Below are 23,924 nucleotides of genomic sequence, written 5' to 3'. Positions count from 1 at the left end.
ATAGCTTACTTGAGCTACCTCCACCAATCTGTCATCCAGCCGCCACCTCTTCCTAGGAATTGGCGGTAAAATGACTCAGCCTATACTGGATAGGATGCACATAAGTCTTCATTTTCAGTCTTTATTGAAAAAATTAGAGACAGTATCGCCATCAAGTGTGTTCACTCTGAGGTCCAGAGTCGAGCTGACCTAGTTCACAGTACTGCCACCAGAGGGCGCCGTCGCCCCTCTGATGACGTAATCCAAGATGGCGGTCTTGAGGGGGAAAATGGCGTAAAAGGACTCTCCTGTGCTGGGCTGCTGGATAGGATGGACTTAAGTTTCTGTTTTGCAGGCAGTCTTTATTTAAATGATTTGAGGCAGTAGCTCCTTCCTTATTCACCATGAGGTCTGGAGTCCAACTGACCTAGTACACAGTACTGCCACCAGCATGCACATTCATCTCATGGCGTTCTGGAGGGGAAAACTGGTGAGAAAATGACTCAGCCTCTGCCGGGATACTGGAGCGAGGGGGGAATGCACTTTATTTGTCTTCGAGCACTTTATTTAGGGATGGATTTGACATAGTATATTTATAACACCGATACAAAACACTCATCCTGATGTGCTTGGAGTCACAATACACAGCATACAGACACGTAAACAACTCGTAAATTACCGAACTAATGCAGTACACTAATGTGCAGAGACGCAAACAACTCCTTAATTGTCAAAATAATGCACGTAAAACGCTTTGAAGACATGCTTGCTTATCGTCAACTGTCTAAATCATGCAATGCACAGCCTACAGATCTGTTCACAAAATAATGCAACAGACACGCAAACAACTCGTAAATTTTCAAAAAATAATGCATGCACAACACTGTTCAAACACGCTCACATCGCTTGAACACCCGAAAATAATGTAGTGCAAAAACTCCCAGTGCACCTGTCTTCCTGAGATGTAAGCCCAGGTTGGATTTCCATGAAGAACAACAAAATGGGACGTTGGATATTGTTGACATACCGATGTGCTATAGAACTGCTGCAGATGGCAACCAAAGGGATGCTACTATCAAAAGAAATGGCACCCCAAATCATCACTCCTGGTTCTCCAGCCATATGGCTTGCGATGATCAGGTTGGGATTCCAGCGCTGCCTGAGACGTCTCCAGACACATCTTTGGCCTGGGAGATTATTGACTGGAATATAACTGTCTTCTTTGAACGGACCTGTTTCGAACTGAGTGTCTATGACCGGCTTGCCAAATCCTACCTTGGCCAGCAAGGTCACTGGATCTCTGTCCAATTGAAAACGTTTGGAGGATTACGGACAGGGCCGTCCAACCGTCTAGGATTTACCGACTGAAAGCGCCAATTGGACAGAATTTCCCCAATGGCATCCCTCGGGAGGACATCCAACAGCTCTACCACACAATGTCAAGCCGAATAACTGCTCGCATAAATGTGAGAGGTGAACCCACGCGTTATTGACTTGCTCAGTTTGCGAAGCTCTTTCTCTTGCATAACTCATCTAATTTTTATCAAATTGTATTCATCTGTTTGGCTCTGCATGCACATCACATCTACCGATTTCCGTCGTATTTGGACAGTTCTTTCGTGGTGCGTTGTTTTTCTGCCTTAGAGTGTATTTACATGAGAACAGCAGACAGTAGTACTACGTGGGCTATTACTGTATGCATGGCTGACCATGTTATTACTGTGTCAAGTGATTTTGTGAGATACTCATCATGCCTGGTTCTTAGTACGAGGGCCGTTCAGAAAGTAACCTCCGGTTGATTTAAAAAAATACACCAAGTTAAATAAAAATATTTTAATATATACATCTTACAACTACATCTTTGCACTATATTTCTACATAGTCTCCATAGCGATTGAGGCACTTATCGTATCTCTTCACAAGCTTTGAAATTCCTTCTGCATAAAAATCACCCGCTTGTGCCTGGAGCCAGCCTGTGACCGCATCTTTGAGCTCTTCGTCGTCATCAAACCGCTGTGACCCGAGCCATTTCTTCAAATGCATGAAGAGGTGATAATCACTTGGCGCCAGGTCTGGGCTGTAAGGTGGATGGTTGATAACGTCCCACTTGAAGGACTCAAGAAGGGCCGTTGTTCTGCGAGCAGAGTGAGGACAGGCGTTATCGTGCAAAAAAACGATACCGGAAGTCAGCATACCACGGCGTTTGCTCTGTATAGCCCGTCGTAACTTTTTTATTGTTTCACAGTACACGTCTTGATTAATGGTCGTACCACGTTCCATGAATTCAACCAACAACACCCCTTTGGCATCCCAAAACACCGTTGCCATCAGTTTTCTGGCAGAAAAATCTTGCGAGGCTTTTCTTGGTTTGGTAGGCGAATTTGAATGTGCCCCCATCTTTGATTGTTCTTTTGTCTCAGGGTTCACGTACTTAATCCAGGTTTCGTCACCAGTCACGATTCTGTTTAACAATGGTTCTCCTTCGTCCTCATAACGTGACAGAAAGTCTAATGCAGAGGCCATTCTTTGAGTTTTGTGGTGGTCGGTAAGAATTTTGGGCACCCATTGTGCACAGAACTTACGGTAACCCAATCTTGCTGTCACTATCTCGTACAAGAGAGTCTTAGAAATCTGTGGAAAACCAGTAGACAACTCCGACATTGAGAAACGTCGATTTTCACGAACTTTTGCATCAACTGTCTGAACGAGTTCGTCAGTCACCAATGATGGTCTACCACTCCTCTCTTCATCATGAACGTTTTCTCGTCCACTTTTAAATAAACGTACCCATTCACGGACAACTCCTTCACTCATAACTCTTGGTCCGTACACGGCACAAAGCTCACGATGAATAGCTGCTGCAGAATATCGTTTGGCTGTGAAAAACCTTATGACAGCACGCACTTCACATTTGGCAGGGTTTTCTATTGTAGCACACATTTCAAACTGCCACAAAAACTAAACTAGCGCAGGTACGACGTTCACTCGACCACGGCTTGATGCCGACTGACCTGTTGAGTGCGTGAACGCACAGATGGCGTCGCTACTCCCCCCACAACCCGCACTGTGGCCAATCGGAGGTTACTTTCTGAACCGCCCTCGTACAAAGGATTAAATTACTTCAGGCGGGTTATACAGCAGTATTCAGTGTACCAATTCGCATTTGCCATCACTGATGCTTATGCATCTGGATAATAAAACTGTTTTTGAATAAATTGTGATGAGTGACAAGTCTAGTTTTTTGTAGTTCTGTATACGATAGGGCTTGAGGGCACGATGAAGTAGAGCAAATTTCCCGTGAATTTTTTTGCCTCTTGTATAGCGTGAGTTTATTTAGCTCACTGGTTTTATTCATTGACGTTGTTATGAATTTTGTATATTCCTTCCAGAATTTTTATTTTCTGGCTTCGTCTAGAGTAAATTAATTCTCTTATTGTTAATGTTGTTTTGTTATCACTTTTGTCTGATGGGGCTTGTTCTCTCACGGTGGATTTTAATTATTCTTCTAATGGCTCTAGCATTCATCCTCAATTGAGCAAGAATTATTCTGCTACGAAATATTAGTCTTTATTCTACCACTCTGTTGGTTGATTCACAGTCTTTTTTAAAGAAGATTCTGATTTTATAGTAAACTGAAAATTTGTGCACGTTGATAAAAAAAAGTTAGAAGTTATGTTCACTCACGGCTTAAATCACCTTCCTGCACCATTAAAACCGTAGTGAAATAGCAGTTTCACACTTAAAGAAGCTCAGCAAGCCGAAATGTTTATACATATAGACATCGACGTCACGTCATCTGACCACCGTCTAAGGTGGTGGAGGTTGTAGTAGAGAAGACTTTGCGCTGTTTACTTTAGTTAACGCTAAAGCGCACAACCTAATTCCAATCCTCCCTCTTCTCAGTTACAGTTGTTTTTGTGTTACTGAATTTCTATGGCCGCTCTGTACATATTAGTGTAGTAATAACTAGTCTCCACTGCACAACAGAATTATATGATCACTTTTCGAGATCCCGTAACTGTCTCCTACTGCGACGCAGAAGTTTGAAATTTGGCTCCAAGGTGCCTACAGCCTTCCTCCCTCACGGAACAAAAGCGTGGCACTTTGTGACGTCACTTGGGCTCGACGACGTATCAAACGACAAGGTGCCGACACATGCAAAAGAAAGGCTAGAACTCAAGAAGTTCGTGTGTCGTTTAAGGTGGGTTAATGGTGTCACATCGCCACCAAATTTCATCACAATTCTGCCCAACGCCATCGTGGGCGCGTCATACTCTGGGATGTTGCTCACAGTCCCGAGATGTCGCCCTTTCTTTTGACGCCTCTGTGATAGGGGTCAGAGCCGGAACGCCTAGCACTGAAATCACGCGGTTTTCTTGTGGGCGGCTGGGATAACATTTCGGACACACTGCGGCTCAGAATCGGCACGAAAAGGTCTCAGGGGATAGCATAAAGGGAGTCAATGAAGTCACCTTAAATCTTAACAACACCATCCCACAACAATGGACTGGAAGAGGTAGATAACAAGATCTTGTTCACTACTATTGGCCTCCCAGGTCACCAGATTTCACACCTTGCGATATTCTTTTGTGGGATTACCTAAAAAATGGAACCTTTGTCACATATATGGCAGCTACTCTTCAAGAGCTGAGAAATCGATTTGTTGGAGCTGTCGATTCAATAAAGACAGACCTGCCGATTGGTGCGTGGAATGAAATGGGCTACCGTTTCGATACGTTTCGAGATCATGGTTCTCTCACATTGAGCGTATGTTATAGTGTGTCTGCCAACGTAAAACTCTGAACCTCAGTGACATGCGCAATGCGTTTCTGCATCTACGTGATTACTCTGCTATTCGCAATAAAGTGCCTGGCAGAAGGTTCAATGAAAGACCTTCATGTTGTCTCTCTACCGTTCCACTCTCGAACGGGACGCGGGAAAAACGAGCACTTAATTTTTTCCGTGCGAGCCCTGATTTCTCTTATTTTATCGTGATGATCATTTCTCCCTTTATAGGTGAGTGCCAACAGAATGTTTTCGCAATCGGAGGAGAAATCTGGTGATTGAAATTTCATGGATTCCGTCGCAACGAAAAACGCCGTTGTTTTAATGATTGCCACACCAATTCATGTATCATGTCTGTGACACTACCTCCCCTATTTCGCGATAATACAAAACAAGCTGCCCGTCTTTGTACTTTTTCGATGTCATCCGTCAGTCCCACCTGATGCGGATCCCACACCTCACAGCAGTACTCCAGAATAGGGCGGACAAGCGTAGTGTAAGCAGTCTCTTTGGTAGACCTGTTGCGCCTTCTAAATGTTCTGCCAATGAATCGCAGTCTTTGGTTTGCTCTACCCACAATGTTATCTATGTGATCATTCCAATTTAGGTTATTTGTGTGATTCTTGAGTTTCTCCCGGCGTATTTGATAATCAAAATATCCACGGGTGTACTGCCGGTCTACAGTACCCAACGGGCACAATATTTCGGCGATCATACATGTCGCCATCATCAGGTGAACTGACGGACTGAGCTCCTGTGAACGTGCCGGCACGGAGATCAGTACGCTATGGCTGCTCAGAGGGAACTGGGTTCAGTCGCGGCGGCCATTGCTTCTTTTCGCACCATACAGATATCTTATCTAAATCATTTTGCAAGTCGTTTTGATCGTCTGATGACTTTACAAGACGGTAAATGACAGCGTCATCTGCAAACAATCTAAGACAGCTACTCAGATTGTCTATTGTTACTGTGGTGTCACCGCCAGACACCACACTTGCTAGGTGGTAACCTTTAAATCGGCCGCGGTCCATTAGCATACGTCGGACCCGCGTGTCGCCACTATCAGTGATTGCAGACCGAGCGCCGCCCCCCGGCAGGTCCAGAGAGACTTCCTAGCACTCGCCCCATTTGTACAGCCGACTTTGCTAGCGATGGTTCACTGTCTACATACGCTCTCATTGGCGGAGACGACAGTTTAGCATAGCCTTCGGCTACGTCATTTGCTACACCTAGCAAGGCGCCATATTCAGTTACTATATGTCATCTGAACAGATAATATCGTGAATCATGTACCATCAAGAGCGACGTTCATCATTAATGGATTAAAGTAAAGTATCAAACTAATTATGTCCACTTTCTGAATTCTAATTCCTTGTCATGTTCAAATGGTTCAATTGGCTCTGAGCACTATGGGACTTAACATATATGGTCATCAGTCCCCTAGAACTTAGAACTACTTAAACCTAACTAACCTAAGGACATCACACAACACCCAGCCATCACGAGGCAGAGAAAATCCCTGACCCCGCCGGGAATCGAACCCGGGAACCCGGGCTTGGGAAGCGAGAACGCTACCGCACGACCACGAGATGCGGGCTCCTTGTCATGTTCCAGACCTCACGTCAGTATAGTTCTTCCCTCCTCACGCCAGCCTGCGTGAGCTAAAACGCGTGCATTTCGGCCTCTTCTAGTAACACGGTGTTGGCACATCTGCCAACACTACAGTTACTACCTTTCATAGCTCGTCTTCAATAAAGAATTAAAATAGATTCTTTGTTTTTGAATCGCCCTGTATAATATCGACATGCAGTTCTTACTGAGTTTTCTTTTCTCAGGTCCAAACTTATTTGACCTCGGAACGTCGGGAGCAATGCAGGAGGTGAAGTTCCTGATGGCGCACGGGAGGGGTTGGTGTAGGAGGGCCCTGGAGGAGGAGCACATGCGGAAGCTGGTCACGTCGAAGGACCGCAGGTACGACCTGCTGCTGATCGAGGTGTTCTTCAACGACTGCCTGTTCGCGCTGGCGCACAAGTTCCGGGTGCCGACGGTGGGGGCGTGCGCCCTGGGCGGCGGCGCCAGCTGGATGGGCGACGCGGTGGGCAACCCCTACCCGCACAGCTACCTGCCCGAGCCCTTCCTCAAGTTCACCAGCCGCATGAGCCTGCCCGAGCGCCTCTACAACGCCTTCTTCGGGACGTACTTCAGACTGGTCCGCGAGCTCAGCTACCTGCCGCAGCTGGACGCCATCGTCCGGGAGCGCTTCGGCGACGCCAGCATGCCGCCCTTGTCGCACATCATGCGCAACATGTCTCTGCTGCTGGTCAACAGCCACGTCAGCTTCTACTACCCGCGCCCACTCGTTCCCAACTTGATAGAAGTCGGGGGGATGCACATCAAGCCGCCGAAAAAGCTCCCGGATGTAAGTATGCGACCTCTGGCAAAGTTTGCTGATTTAATCTACTTCTACACTACTGGCCATTAAAAATGCTACACCACGAAGATGACGTGCTACAGACGCGAAATTTATCCGACAGCAAAAAGATGCTGTGATATGCTTTTCAGAGCATTCACACAAGGTTGGCGCCGGTGACGACACCTACAACGTGCTGACATGAGGAAAGTTTCCAACTGATTTCTCATACACAAACAGCAGTTGACCGGCGTTGCCTGGTGAAACATTGTTGTGATACCCCGTGCCAGGAGGAGAAATGCGTACCATCACGTTTTCGACTTTAATAAAGGTCGTATTGTAGCCTATCGCGATTGCGGTTTATCGTATCGCGACATTGCTGCTCGCGTTGGTCGAGATCCAAAGACTGTTAGCAGAATATGGAATCGGTGGGTTCAGGAGGGTAATACGGAACGCCGTGCTGGATCCCAACGGCCACGTATCACTAGCAGTCGAGATGACAGGCATCTTATCCGCATGGCTGTAACGGATCGTGCAGCCACGTCTCGATCTCTGAGTCAACAGATGGGGACGTTTGCAAGACAACAACCATCTGCACGAACAGTTCGACGACGTTTGCAGCAGCATGGACTATCAGCTCGGAGACCATGGCTGCGGTTACCCTTGACGCTGCATCACAGACAGGAGCGCCTGCGATGGTGTACTCAACGACGAACCTGGGTGCACGAATGGCAAAACGTCATTTTTTCGGATGAATCCAGGTTCTGTGTACAGCATCATGATGGTCGCATCCGTGTTTGGCGACGTCGCGGTGAACGCACATTGGAAGCGTGTATTCGTCATCGCCATACTGGCGCATCACCCAGCGTGATGGTATGGGGTGCCATTGGTTACACGTCTGGGTCGCCTCTTGTTCGCATTGACGGCACTTTAAATAGTGGACGTTACATTTCAGATGTGTTACGACCCGTGGCTCTACCCTTCATTCGATCCCTGCGGAACCCTACATTTCAGCAGGATAATGCATGACCGCATGTTGCAGGTCCTGTGCGGGCCTTTCTGCATACAGAAAATGTACGACTGCTGCCGTGGCCAGCACAATCTCCAGATCTCTCACCAATTGAAAACGTCTGGTCAATGGTGGCCGAGCAACTGGCTCGTCACAATGCGCCAGTCACTACTCTTCATGAACTGCGGTATCGTGTTAAAGCTGCATGGACAGCTGTACCTGTACACGCCATCCAAGCTCTGTTTGACTCGATGCCCAGGCGTATCAAGGCCGTCATTACGGCCAGAGATGGTTGTTCTTGGTACTGATTTCTTAGGATCTATGCACCCAAATTGCGTGAAAATGTAATCACATGTCAGTTCTAGTATAATATATTTGTCCAATGAATACCCGTTTATCATCTGCATTTATTCTTGGTTTTGCAATATTAATGGCCAGTAGTGTAAATCTATATTTTTCCAACAGCTGTGAAGTTTATGGTCGAAGTACTTCCTGTTATGTCCGTGGCGCAAGTCCGAGACTGGGGTACTGTATGTACAATAGAGCGTTTTTTCACAGTGAGACTAGGAGTTGCCGTTGCCTCGATCGCATTTGACCACAGAAAGAGATCGCCAATACTTGTTTGATAGCAGGCCGGTTGGACCTGGAGGAACTGGATTGGGAAAAGATCCCCACCTCTACCCAGACAGGAGGACAGAATGTATTCGACTTGGGGATGATGTTGCGTTACTGGCAGAGAACGGAAGAATTATGATTGGAATGTTAAAAGAATTAAATGAAACCTGTGTGGAATTCGGAGTGAGAATTAATAAGAAAAAGACAAAATGTGTGGTGATAAGTGAAAGAAAGGTAAGAACGGCTATAAGGAAATGTGATTAGCTTAGGCATTGGATGAGGAGAGATTTTTTATTGATGGGTGCTATGGAAGTAACGGTGAAAGAAATAAAAAGAAAAGATACAGAAGATACCAGACGGTGGATAGTATAAGGATATAAAACAACTATGAGAAAACGAATAGGGTATCAAATGACAGGACTACATGTGAAGACGTGCCCTAGGGCATAAGACTGGTGATGATGATATTCCAGGATTTAATCCAGGATCTCCAGAACGAGAGCCTAGTACTCTACCCGGCAGACCACCGTGGCCACACTCCCTGTTATGCGACGTACCAGAGTTTCTTCCCGTTTCATTCGTATATGGAGCATGGAACGGATGACTGCTTAAATGCCTCTAAGCGTGCTATAATAACTATAATATTTTTTTAAATTTCTTTGTCGTTGTTGGCGGTGGCATTTCAGAGGCACAGCAGCTGCAACTATGTGTAAGATTATAGTCATTCTAAAGATGCCCTTTTGTTGGTGCTGATTACTAATGCAACATAAACGGTCGATTTCGGAATACACAGTCCACCATCAAATTATAATTTTAGGAAACTGGTGGTAAGTTCCTATGGCACCAAACTGCTGAGGTCATCGGTCCCTAGGCTTACACACTACTTAATCTGTCTTTAACTTACGCTAAGGACAACACACACAATTATGCCCGAGGGAGGACACGAACCTCCGACGGGGTCAGATTATAACTGATTTAGTTTTGTGACATGTCTGAACTGCCATGAAAAAACAAAAATAGACATTTCTATTGCGTCCTAGTAAATGTTTACTACGTGAAAGAAATTTAATCACCGGACTTATCTAATATGCAGGGTTTGTAAAATACCACACATTTTACAGGTATCGAGTCATCCACATAAGGATCGAAAGGCTGACTACGGGCACAACAAATCAGTTAGCACCAGTAATGACATTCAATTTTAAATCAGTGTCACAATAACACAAAAAATCGTATACGAAGATTACTGATAATCAGTTTCGTGTAGCTCATTTTCACATGAAAAGCAACCACGTTGTGGGGCAATAGGTTACATACAAAAATATTATGCAGTAAACATAGATGTTCATGCATCTCAAACACTTATTTTGTACAATAATACTTTTAATTCATGTTACTTTTTAAGTGTCAAGCAATTAATAAGAAAAAAATTACAAGCAGCAACATTCACGAATATGAATATACTCCGTCTAAGTTCATTTCACAAAGAAGTGAATGTACTGAAGTATTGTGTGTCTCAAAAAGGGAGGCCATTTTATACAATTATTAAGGCAGCCTGCGATTTACCTTCTGTGTTCCGTTGTCGCGTCTTCCTCTTCCAAATCTGGCATCAGACTGGTCCCAGAAACCTCTGCCCATTTATTGCCAAATCATCTTCAACAACTCAGTCAGTTACAATAGGCTCTTGCATAATAGTCATCTCTCACACAATCTGCCTTCGCATAAGTAAGATGGCTACCTCTGCTCACGCCTGACGCCATCCAGAGAGTCTATCTCAGTACTCTTCCTCGTGACTATCAGTGTAATCTTTGGTCCGAAAACTTACTGTGGCCACTTAACGTTTATTAAACAGAATTCTGTTCCTCTTGAAAATTACGGTATTTTAGATAGCTTTTTTTCAGAGGACGAAAATAAATTTTCTTTTAGCAAAACCCAGATGTGCAGAAATGAGGAGCTGGATTTGGGTTCAAATGGCTCTGAGCACTATGGGACTTAACTTCTGAGGTCATCAGTCCCTAGAACTTAGAACTACTTAAACCTAACTAACCTAAGGATATCTCACACATCCATGCCCGAGGCAGGATTCGAACCTGCGACCGTAGCGGTCGCGCGGTTCCAGACTGTAGCGCCTAGAACCGCTCGGCCACTGCGGGCGGCCCTGGATCTGGGAAGCCAATCATATCTACATCGAATCAATGATGTACGTCGATGCACGGATAGACGATAACTATCGAAAGGCTGCCGTACCACTTTGCCGCTTAGGTAGACTCACATAAAGTTATACGAAAACTTCCTTTTTTTTTGTTTTACAAGTCATACGAAACTCATACGGACTCTTGAGCGTACCAACAAAAACTAAGATCCCCTCATGGTACATCAGAGTGAGCACTTAAAAATTGTATTCTGTCTATCTACTACCACCAGACTGCCACGCAGAAACACAAATTAGTTATTTTGAAAAAAAAAGGCATCCACTTTGATGCATTGAACATGACTGAGAAAAAAAAAGGCGTCTGTCCGCGGGTACAGGGGACGGTTCTGCGACGAGCGGGGATTCACAGTTCCTCTCCTCCCCCTCCCCTCCCCCTCCCCTCCATGGTCCCCTCCCTCTTCCCAGAATATAATTTGCTGTTACCACCAAATTTAATGTTCCACAGGTATGTTCAATTTTAATAATAAAAACAATAAAATATTAAAAGTTTTATTACAATCATAGTAAGTCCATTACTCCGGCAATTTGGACAATGGTTTTGCTTTCTTGGAGGGGGTTAAGACTCCAATACCCTCTCCATACTGCTCCCTCCCTTGCCCCTTCCCCTCCTATTGGATCCACTCTTTATGTAACACGTGCTAGCTTTGACCGTGACTGCCGAGAAAACGAAGACTCATTTATTGACCCCATGTTTTCTAAAGACTAAAAAAGCATCTTTTGCGACATTGTATAAAGGCACATTTGCATGCCGTGCGTGAGTTTCCTCGGAAACGCGAAATCTTAATTAAATAATTAATCTCTGACAAATAAATAAAGCCTATGGCACAGAACGGCAGCGCTATGCCGCTGATAAAACATAATACAATTACGACACTCTTTCGTTTCATTAAGAAGTAGGTCTTGTACAATAGCTGGTGCGGGAAGCACGTATATTTTATTAACTGGCACACCGCCATATTTGATGTCATATAAGAACACCGCGAGTTGCAATCTCACTAGGCATTCGACTCTGTAAAGATTCTATATTTATGAAAGTAAGTTGAATTATTTAACTATAGGCTTATTCGTTGAATATATCTGATTTAACTAACTGTGTAAACTTTTTTATGTTTAGTAGACAGTCACCTCTGTACGACGTATTGACATGGCTGGCAAATTATTATAATATTGAGATTTTGAGTCCGCACCTACCGCAGCTGTCTTTGGAAACGATTTAAATACGAAGTCCGATTATTTGAGTTACATTTCACGATCAACTACGAATAACGTTGCATTTACGAAATAGCAATTGTCAAGCGTCTGATACCAAATAATTAAACGTCCACGCTCTAGATAAGCAAATATTAATTACTACCAATCACTATCATACATATACAATAATTAATATTTTATTTTATTTTTTATTTATTTCTTTTATAATTGTTCCTGGTAAAACGGCCTTCAAAATTAAAATAAAAGTTTTTAAATAAAAACAGTCTAAGATCGTACTAAATAATTAAAATTTATCAATTAGGTGACCGGTTTCGATTGTGGTGCTATCATCTTCAGAGCTCCATGATGACGGCTTCAGTGAGTGTGGCTAGGAACAGTGTTTACCGGCGCTAAATAGAGGGCTCCTGCCATCTACACTTTCTAGCCGTCAAAGTGTTAATTTTCTGAAGATGACAGCACCAAGACCGAAACCTGTCACCTAATTAATAAATTTTAAATTTTATCAACTTACATGCGGCCCTAGACTGTTTTCATTTAAAAACTTTTATATTAAATATTTTCCTAAAGTTTACCAAAAGTTTTTAAGCCTCATTCTGCCTCGTCATTTCATAGAAAAAATTCTTATTTACTGATTAAAAGCCGGCCGAAGTGGCCGTGCGGTTAAAGGCGCTGCAGTCTGGACCCGCAAGACCGCTACGGTCGCAGGTTCGCATCCTGCCTCGGGCATGGTTGTTTGTGATGTCCTTAGGTTAGTTAGGTTTAACTAGTTCTAAGTTCTAGGGGACTAATGACCTCAGCAGTTGCGTCCCATAGTGCTCAGCGCCATTTGAACCAACTGATTAAAACACAAAGTGTGAATGTTCACGCCAACCGGTTTTCGGCCGGTGTTGCCACCTCAGTTTACTGGAACCTCACAGGGTGAAATGTGTTCGATGTTCAGGACCTGCGAACTTTCATGGACGAAGCGACGGACGGCGTCATCTTCTTCAGCATGGGGACCAACATCAAGAGTGAAGATATTCCGGAGAAGCAGAAGGAAGCCATTCTCAGAGTGTTCTCAAGACTGAAGCAGAAGATTCTGTGGAAATTTGGCACGGAGCGCTTGCCCAACCAGCCGGCGAACGTGAGGCTGGGGAAGTGGCTGCCCCAGTACGACGTGTTGAGTGAGTACCGAAACTGTTCCACCGCTGTGTCCTTCCAGCCACGACCAGAGGACTGCGTGGTACAGATTTCACTAAAAAAGTGTTCAAATTTTCCATATGACAGGCTTCGGGCCGGCTGTCTCTCTTCAGGTCATTCGTTACAGTTACAGAGTAATCCGTCGAATGTGGAACTCATGTCGAGCTTGGACAGTGAGCTCTCATGTCACATTTGACAGGCTTCCCAGTAACTGTAACAATTTATCTGAAGATAGGCAGCTGGCCGGAAACCGGTCATACGGAAATAAAGAAAAGCGATGTAGGGACTCGAATACGTCAAGTTGTGATTGCAACTTTCACTCACTACTGAGTCCTTCCGGTCTTGTCGTTTGGGTGTTGCCAATAGTCAGTGTGTTAGTTGCAAAATATTTTTAGGTTTGCCTTAAGGTATGTTGCATTTGTTTATGTGAATCTAAAATCTTAGCAGAGCTTCTTTTATTAATAATATTCTCGTGTCAGTCAGTACTACATAATCCCAAGAAAGTGTTTGCATAGGATCATTAATAATCAAGACGCACCTCAAACAAACTACTAGGACAGATTTATTACTAATAGTAGCAAACTCATCAATCTGTATAACAATTTTAATGATTCTTCCACAAAATGTTCAGCTATTTTCTTTCTCATTTCTTCTAATATGTGATCAGCAATGCTCGCACAACTAAAATTAGACAGTAGAACTCTTTACATTTTCAACTCGCTAGTTTCTTGAAGCTGAATGTTCTCAGAAAAATCTGAATAACATCTATTCATTCTGGCGTTTTTATAGACATTCCTAAAAGCTGTGTTAGTCGTTTCCAGCTTGTGTGTTCATTTTTTCAACACTAAATTCCATTTGATTTTTCTATGAGCTGTCCAATATTGACTTACGTTTCAAGTAAGTTACAATTTTCTTACGATAAGCAATTTTTTTCGCAGACTTAACTGTAGTATCTTCTTAGTGTCACCAAAGAAACAAACCTCGCAGGGTCGCCATTTTTTTGCTGCGTTTACTCCGATTCCAGATTGGGGCCCCATCCCTAGTTTATTTACTGCTGCACATATTCGGCAGTCCAACTTACTACACACATCAAAAAAGTTTTGCATCACCTCAGTTCCGAGAGTTGCGGAACCTGTACAGAAAATTGGAATAGAGACCAACATAAACATCATTTCCGCCCTTTTTATTGCTCATGAAAACCGCACATTGCATGTTGTACCACCATACAGCGAGACCGTCAGAGGTGGTGGTCCAGATTGCTGTACACACAGGTACCTCTAATACCCAGTAGCACGTCCTCTTGCCTTGATACATTCCTGTATTCCTGTATTTGTTGTGGCATATTATCCACGGTTCATCAATTCACTGTTGGTCCAGATTGTTCCACTCCTCAATGACGATTCGGTGTAGATCCCTCAGAGTGGTTGGTGGGTCACGTCGTCCATAAACAGCCCTTTTCAATCTATGCCAGGCATGTTCGATAGGGTTCATGTCTGGAGAACATGCTGTCCACCATAATCGAGCAATGTAGTTATCCTGAAGGTAGTCATTCACAAGATGTGCACGATGGGGGCGCGAATTGTCGTCCATGAAGACGAATGCCTCACCAATATGCTGCCGATGTGATTGAACTACCGGTCGGAGGGTGGCATCCACGTATCGTACAGCCATTACGGCGCCTTCCATGACCACCAGCGGCGTACGTCGTCCCCACATAATGCCACCACAAAACAGCAGGGGACCTCCACCTTGGTGCACTCGCTGGACAGTGTGTCTAAGGCTTTCAGCCTGACCTGGTTGCCTCCAAACAAGTCACCGACTATTGTCTGGTTGGAGGCATATGCTACACTCATCGGTGAAGAGAACGTGATGCCAATTCTGTGCGGTCCATTCGTCATGTCGTTGGGACGATCTGTAGCGCGCCGCATGGTGTTGTTGTTGCAAAGATGGACCTCGCCTTTGGATGTCGGGAGTGAAGTTGCGCATCATGCAGCCCATTGTGCACAGTTTGAGTTGTAACACGACGTCCTGTGACGTTGCTGTCAGGGTTCCTCCGAGCCATAATCAGTAGGTGGCGGTCATCCACTGCGGTAGTAGCCCTTGGGGTGCCTGAGCGAGGCATGTCCTCTGTATGTCCTCCATGTCCGAACAACATCGCTTTGGTTCACTCCGAGACGCTTAGACACTTCCCTTGTTGAGAGCCCTTCCTGACACAAAGTAACAACGCGGACGCGATAGAACCGCGGTATTGACCGTCTAGGCATGGTTGAACTACAGACAACATGAGTGGTATTCCTCCTTCCTGGTGGAATGACTGGTACTGATCGGCTGTGGGGCCCCTCCACCTAATAGGCGCTGCTCATGCATGGTCGTTTACATCTTTGGGCGGCTTTAGTGACATGTCTGAACAGTCAAAGGGACTGTGTCTGTGATACAGTATGTACAGTCAACGTTTATCTTCAGGAGTTCTGAGAACTGGGGCGATTCAAAACTTTTTTTGATGTGTGTTTTTTTCACATCAAGCCAGGCATTTTCTTTAGTAAAATATCTGTACTGTTTAGAAGTCGAGTCTGCCGGCAACAAAGGTACAGCCTCATTGGTCAAGCGGGTTTCAACAGTTTCCTTATTAACAACATTGCTTGTCCACACATAACACATTCTCTTACCTCCATCACAATCACTGGTATCCTCCACTGATCGTTTAGATGTAATTTTCAACCACTTCTCGCACGTTCGGCCATTCTGATTTGGTTTTCTGTGATTTCCCTAAATCGCTTCAGGCAAATGACGGGAGGGATCCGCTGATAGTGCACGGCCGACTTCCTTCCCCATCCTTCCATAATCCGATGAGACCGATGACCTCTTCTCCAACATCAATCCTCAACCGCTTCAACACTTATAACACTGGTGTTGCTCTACAAATGTTACACTGTTTCAACCTGTTAGCCAGATGGCTATAAAGGGAAGCAAAATAGCACAAAATAAGAACAGAAGAGAAAGGCAGCCGCTTGCGGGAATAATGTTTGCATCCGAACATGCCGAAACTTCCGAAAAAGCAAAAACGAAAAACGAAGCAGATGCTCATAACCGAAGACTGGGTCATGGTAGCCAACGTGAAGTGTATGAAAAAAAAAATGAAGATTGGGATACGTATCTACGGCCAGATTAATAATGCTTTGTCTTTACTAACAAATATATCCTCAAATTGCATTGGAAATGTAATATTTCGTGATAATATAATTTTCCGCACTGGCAGCAGGGCGTACTGAAGCACTTATTTTTCCCAGTTCGGAAAGAGGAAAATCATTTTATAGCGATATACAGTACCGGTGTGTACCGGCCCAACGAAAGTGGTGCGGGTAGTGCTGGTTCGTCAGAGAATGAAGCTTCTTGTATCCATATCGCCACCCGAAATTAACCCGGGCACTGAACACAGCTCTTTCAGCAACTCTGATAGACTACTCTCAATTTTGCGGAAGGCATCAAGCCCAACTAACAGCAGAACAAAAATCGCAAATATTGAAATTAAAATCTTCTGGGTTGTTAGGCCCTGTCATATTTCTTCAGAAAATTGACGTTTCTACCCCTCTGCTGCGATCTTCTTCGGAAGATTGTCGTGTTTACTATAGATTAAACACTGTCAGAGACCAGTGTCGCCTTCTCTTATAATGGAGAGTTTCCCCGCGCTTCTGCTGGAGTAGTAGGATTATTGGGTAAAAATCTTGGGCTACCATTGGTGGTCCATCGTCAGTGGATAATAGAAGACGTTTTCCAGCGCTAATGCTGAAGAAGAGGGCTATTGGCTAAAACGCCTGCGGCTACCACTGGTGGGCCAACGTAATTGGCTGGAAAGGGATTTTTCTCGCACTTATACTGGAGAAGAGTTATTGGTTAAAATTCATCTTGCGATGTCAAAGGCCACAGTTCTCGGACTTTTATTCTCTAAATGTTGGCTTCTTTAACCAGCACACGTAAGTAATTGAAATCGATGTCAAGGTCACAGTTCTCGTGAACAATGGCTTTGACATCAATTTCAATAACGTACATGTGCTGACTAAGTAAACCCAAATTTTGAGAATAAAAGTCCGAGAAGCGATTCAAATTTCTAAGAACGCGCGTAACTTCATAGGGATGACGGCTACAGGCTTCCGACATCGTGGCTTCCCGCCATCAAGGAAGTGAATATGCTGCCGTGGTGTACGAGCAACACAAACAATGCCCTGGAAGCCACCTCTGCCGACAATAATATTTTGGATGAACATTGATCCTCGCTTGCTCAAAGACGCACCAACATTTAAGTTATTTGCATGTAATTTGGTGGTTTCCTAAGACATTGGTGATCCCTTCCTTTATGCAATTCAACAAATGCCAGTTGTTTTTATGTTGGAGACTAACACCTGTCTAATTGTTGAAGTCCCATGTGTTTGGCCGGGCGTCCCCACCCGGAATCATTTTGATAGCTGGTGCTCCACACTGCTCTTTCACTTTAATTAACTTCGTGCGTAGGTCGAGTTATTACAAAAAGCTGCTCCGCATCAAATTTTTCTCTCTGGTGTTGTCATTCATAGTTTTTCTTCTTCTTCTTGTTATTATTGTTTCAAACCACATACGGTGCTGTGTATAACGGGTAAGTATCTGCTGATATAGTTTCATAGTTTTGAGATTTATCTGAAGAGAGACAAATGTAGAGCAGATGAACGATTAAGTGTAGTGGTGTAAGTTCTTCCACAAATCAGAGGCAGAACATGCGCCGAGGAGCCAAAGAAACTGGTACACCTGCTTAATATCGTGTAGGGCACCCGCGAACACGCAGAAGTGTCACAACATGACGTGGCAAGGACTCGACTAATGTCTGAAGTAGTGCTGGAGGGAACTGACACCATGAATCCTGCAGGGCTGTCCATAAATCCGTAAGAGTACGAGAGGATGGAGATCTCTTCTGAATAGCACGTTAGAAGGCATCCCAAATATGCTCAATAATGTTCATGTCTGGGGAGTTTGATAGCCACTCAGAAGAGTGTTCCTGGAGACACTCTGTAGCAATTCTGGACGTGTGGCGTGTCGCATTGTTCTGCTAGAATTCCCCAAATCAGCCGGAATGCACAATGTGGACTCAGGTTATCAGACAGGATGCTTACGTACTTGTCATCTGTCGCAGTCGTATCTAGACGTACCAGGGGTCCCATATCACTCTACCTGCACACGCGCCACACCATTACAGAGCCTCCACCAGCTTGAACAGTCCCCTGTTGACATGCAGGGTCCATGGATTCATGACATTGTCTCCATACCCGTACACGCCCATCCGCTCGATACGATTTGAAGCGAGAGGCGTCCGACCAGGCAACATGTTTGCAGTCATCAACTGTCCAATGTCGTGTTGACGGTCCCAGGCGAGGCGTAAAGCTTTGTGTCGTGCAGTCAAGGTACACGAATGGACCTTCGGTTCCGAAAGCCCATATCGATAATGTCCCGCTGAATGGTTCGCACGCTGACACTTGTTGCTGGTCCAGCATTGAAATCTGCAGGAAAGTGCGGAAGGGTTGCACTTCTGTCACGCTGAATGATTCTCTTCACTCGTCATTGGTCCCGTTCTTCTAGGATCTTTTTTCCGGCCGCAGCGATATCGGAGATTTGATATTTTACCGGATTTCTAATATTCACGGTACACTCATGAAACAGTCGTTAGGAAAAGTCCTCAAAAAAAAAAAAAAAAAAAAAAGGTTCAAATGGCTCTGAGCACTATGGGACTTAACTGCTGCTTAACTGCTGCAAGACAGACAATATATAAAACTATTGAAGACGTCGAAATGACAACATCGGCTGCCGACAAGAAAAAGAACAGTATAAAATCTGTCGCTGCACACTCTCTACTGGACGGACCCGCAGTCTTCTGTGGTTGCAGACTAAACTTCAGCATTGGCATCAATGATTCCTTCACCCATGGCAACGGATGGTTAGTCGTCGCTATAGTACGAGGTGGTACAGGCGTCCCAAATGTATCAGGGCTGGAAAGCTTCGTCGATCGTGACGTCATAGCCTATCGAACATATCATGTGACTGAAAATGCAAATAAAGACTTTGGCAAATCATCATATATGTCACCCTCACCTTTTTCCCGTGGCCATCAGTCCCCTAGAACTACTTAAACCTAACTAACCTAAGGACTTCACACACATCCATGCCCGAGGCAGGATTCGAACCTGCGACCGTAGCGGTCACGCGGTTCCAGACTGTAGCGCCTAGAACCGCTGAAAAGTCCTCACTTCATCGCTACCTCGGAGATGCTGGGTCCCACTGCTCGTGCGCGGACAATAACTCCACGTTCAAAGTCACTTAAAGCTTGATAACCTGCCATTGTAGCAGCGGTAACCGATCTAGGAGCCAGACAATTGTTGTCTTATGTAGGCGTTGCAGACCGCAGGACCGTTTTCTGCTGGTTTACCTGTCTCTGTATTTGAATACACATGCCTATACCAGTTTCTTTGGCGTTTCAGTGTATATACACTATTTACAAGTTTAATTGAAAAGGAATAATGTATAATCGTACTGTCAAATTTAAGAGTAAAGCTTCTGTACCGTTTAGGTAGGTAAACTCGTACATAACATGAGATGCTTTGTAATGCCAGGGCCGGTATATCGCCCATCGGATGGTTTGAGTTAATGACGTTATCTTGAAATTCATACTTAAGCTGACTTTTACTTATTTCCTCTATCCAGAACATAAGAACACGAAACTCTTCATAACCCACGGAGGCCTGATGAGCATACAGGAGGCCGTTTCAGCGGGAGTGCCGCTGCTCGGAATCCCGGTGTTCGGAGACCAGCAGGTGAATCTGGGCAGAGTGGAGAGCGACGGCTTCGGCATCATGCTCACCATGGACAACATCACCGAGACCTCCTTCGGCTGGGCGTTGTCCGAACTACTGACGAACCCAAGGTAGGCGCCTTGCGGAATGTCACGTCTCAAGTTTCCTCTGAGAGACTGATTCATCTGGATCGCAGCACGGGGGTCTGAACCACTCTCCTGCCGTTGAAGGGCATGAGTAGGGTATCCATTACTCATATACGAGTATGGGGTGTCTGTCCTTCCGGACATGTCTGAAAGAACCGACACAAATTTGATCCTCCATCCACTATGAATCAAGACACAAATGAATTAAAGACATTAGCTCCCAGTGAGCACTGATTTAAACCAATGCAGTAAGTCGAAAATTTTTGCGCGACTGGGATCCGATCTCTTACTTTCTAGGCACAGTGTCCGGATGGCTCAGTGGTCTAGTCGGCCTAAAGCCGTCGGCACACGGACCGTGCTGTCGAACGTCAACGTTGAGCGTGCCAAGTTCAACGTGCTGCTGAACGCTCAGGAACGATGCGACTTCTGCATACAGTACGTCGGCCCCAACGTAGTATACGCGATCGCAATGCACTCCTGCGGCAGTTGAAGGATGTTTCTAGTTCGTAAATCGCACTGTTTACGCAATGGGCGCGCGTAAAATTCCCACGTTAGCCCTATTAAAATGCACATTTCCTTCATCGTCCACGAAAAGGAAAGTACCATGTCCAATCAATAAGGACCCAGGCCTACAAAAGTTCCACTACAAAAATTGCGGTACAAATTTGGAACACTTCTCCGCATAAGATAAACATTATTTCATCATTCCCATATTTTAGTAAAACCCCAAGGTCAGTCTTACTTGATCACTGTTCCTACCTAGTAGCAGAATCTTTGCAACGTGTGAATTACGAAGCGTAAAAGATAAAGGAGCAAAATATGATTATACGAGTAGCGCAGGCAGTCCTGTAGATTAAGCCAATCGAACAAAGTCACCCCTCAAAAAAAGGTGAACTTATATTTATATAACATCAAATAGTATAACATATACTTATATTAAACTAATAATAAAGTGTCAGAACCTAATAAAAGCGCGAATGTTAGGAAAAAAATTAATAAGTGTTCAGACGCGAACCACCGCCCCAACAAATACTCCTTATCGAACAGAGACGTTACTTTTTTTTACTTTCTTAAAACAACCATATATGTACATAAGCACAAAAACAAAGTAATGAAGTGCTGGAACTGTTTCAACACGAATTGTATCCTACAATAGACTGAAGAACACATTTAAATATAGTGCCATTTGTAAGCTTACAAAATAGAACAAAAATAGTAAACTGACAATAGCCTCTTCAGTGCAGACAGAGACATAGAACCAAAACCCAAACATATATATAATTTACTGTCTTAACTAGAATGACAGTTCTGTCATTTGATTCATAACCGTCCAAACTCAAAGTCATTTGGAGCATAAAAACGGATAACAAGAGATGCACAGGAACATAAATTAATGAAAACGTCATAATGAAGTTAATAACACCATTGAGAAGTCGGGAGCAGTCCTAGGAACAGGTGTAACCCCTTATTCGTTGTGTATTTTGTTCGCTACATAGTCTTGCATGTGATTTGTGTCCTTACCGGCATCGAGAATTACCCTACGCCTTGTTTTTCAAAAATTATGTCTAACATGTTAGCAAACATCTTCCTGAAATTTGGGTAACGTTTCGTCTCCCAGCGTGCCGTTTTCATATAATCCACGAAACTAATGAGATTATCTTCACTATTGTGGATGATGATATATGTCACAAACTGTCCTAACATCCACATCACAGTGTTGTTCTTGGTGGCGGGAAAATGTTTCGTGTCCGGCCAGAGCAGGATGTCGGTGCAGTGGCTGGCTGGGCTGCTGCGGGTAATCAGGTCCAGCCTCTGCTGCACCCATTTCCAGTTAATGAGGTGACCGCCACAAGTGAAGCGATGGCGTAAGGTGTCGACCAGACCACAGCGGACGCATTTATCACTGTCACTTAAACCGATTCTACGCAACCTTTCATTAGTGGGTATAACATCGTTTACCACTTTATACCATGTGGACCTCACTTCAGCAGTGTGGACAGTTAAACTTATGTTGTCCCAAACTGCCTTCCAATGAACACTCGGGTATTTAAGTTCAATGGGATTCAGGACTATTGGAGATGTCCATCTTTTTAATAACAGGTGCGTCGTCGGTAAATCCTGCGTGAAATAATGTCCATCAATATAGCTTACTTCAAGAAAAAACTGCTTGACATGTCGTAGTTTGTAACGTATTTTACCTAAATCAATGGGTGGGTGCATATCGGTGGGTTGTAAGGTTCGGAAGAGCCAACTGGTTACGCTGAGAGGTTCCTTGTCCAACAAATGGATGGTTCGTTTAACATATAACGCAGTACACTTTCGGTTAATGTCAGACATGTTGAGTTCGCCGACCTGTCTGGAAGACGTCAGCGTGGTGTATTTCACTTTGAACAGATGCCCATGCCAGATAAATCTATTAGAGAGTTTCATCACTTGTTTGGCCTGCATCTTGGGGACTGGAAATAGTTGGGCCATATAGTACGCTTTACTGAATATATAACTGCTGAGGAGTCGTATGCGTTGGAGAATTTTAATGGACCGCCAATTGTTTTCACTGATGGCACCTTGCATTTTATTGGTGACCTGCTTCCAATTTTTTGCATTCATTTTTAGCGGGCATTTGTCGATAATCATCCCCAGAGTGGTGTGGGCTTCGACACGCTTCGCCCAAGGTATAATAACTGCGTCGAATCCTCGAATGTTGACAAAGGTGCATTTACCGGCGTTGATTTTAGTACCGGAAGCACGACAGTACTCGTGTACCGCGGTCTTGAGGGTTGATACGTCTCCGTCGTTGCGCAATAACACTCCGACTTAAAAATATCATTTTTCCTTTTTTGTTCGTTGAATCTGATTGGGGCGGACGTCGTAAGATACCCTTTTGAGTTAGTTGTTGATCTAATAACTCAGTTTTTTTATTACAGAGGGCAGCTAACCCTCTGACCGAACACGCTGAGCTACCGTGCTGGCATGAAATTTAATTATAACACGTTGTACCAAGAACAATGTGTTTTGGATGGATCTTCGGTCTGTCGCTGCCTTCAAATAGCCTACCCTCATAATACGCAAGTTACAATAATTATTTTGCCACGAATGTGATGTTTCTCATTATTTATTGGAACGAATCACACAGCTAACAACGGTTTTTCCAGGGATTCTCAATTTTATGCTGCTCAGAAACCGATATATACATATAGGCTTGAAATGAATGCCAATATGGCGCCTCACAACTGTGTACTGAAGGGAGACGGCGTGCGTGTGACGTAGGTGGCGTTGTGCCATCTCATTGGTCAACGCTCAGAGGCACGCTCAGAATATCTGACATGCCAGATATTGCTCTGCACGTTCGCAAAGACTCCCGAACGTGCTATTCCACGCTATGACGTCAGAAACTCGGCACGCTCAACGCTCAACGTTCGGATGCACGGTCGGTGTGCCGACGGCTTTAGGCTGTGGAGCGGTGCGGTACGTGCTGGCCGCTCCGTGTCGCGTTTCCGGGTGTGTTGTTGTTTACCGCGCCACCGCGCTAGTGTTAAGTGTTGTAGTTACGTTCAAAAAGTTCAAATGG

General features: G+C 44.5%; 1 protein-coding gene across 1 annotated transcript in view; it reads left to right on the top strand.

Moving 5' to 3' along the window:
• The window catches only part of LOC126418829 (UDP-glycosyltransferase UGT5-like), a 135,739-nt gene that overhangs the window by 97,019 nt on the left and 14,796 nt on the right, over nt 1-23,924 (top strand). Inside the window, exons 3-5 of the mRNA XM_050085808.1 lie at nt 6,600-7,183; nt 13,163-13,385; nt 20,122-20,341. Coding sequence (XP_049941765.1) covers nt 6,600-7,183; nt 13,163-13,385; nt 20,122-20,341 — 1,027 coding nt within the window. The remainder of the gene's footprint in view (nt 1-6,599; nt 7,184-13,162; nt 13,386-20,121; nt 20,342-23,924) is intronic.

This window comes from Schistocerca serialis, chromosome 9 (assembly GCF_023864345.2).
Source record: "Schistocerca serialis cubense isolate TAMUIC-IGC-003099 chromosome 9, iqSchSeri2.2, whole genome shotgun sequence".
Taxonomy (NCBI): Eukaryota; Metazoa; Arthropoda; class Insecta; order Orthoptera; family Acrididae; genus Schistocerca; species Schistocerca serialis.
This window is presented reverse-complemented; position numbering and strand designations above follow the sequence as displayed.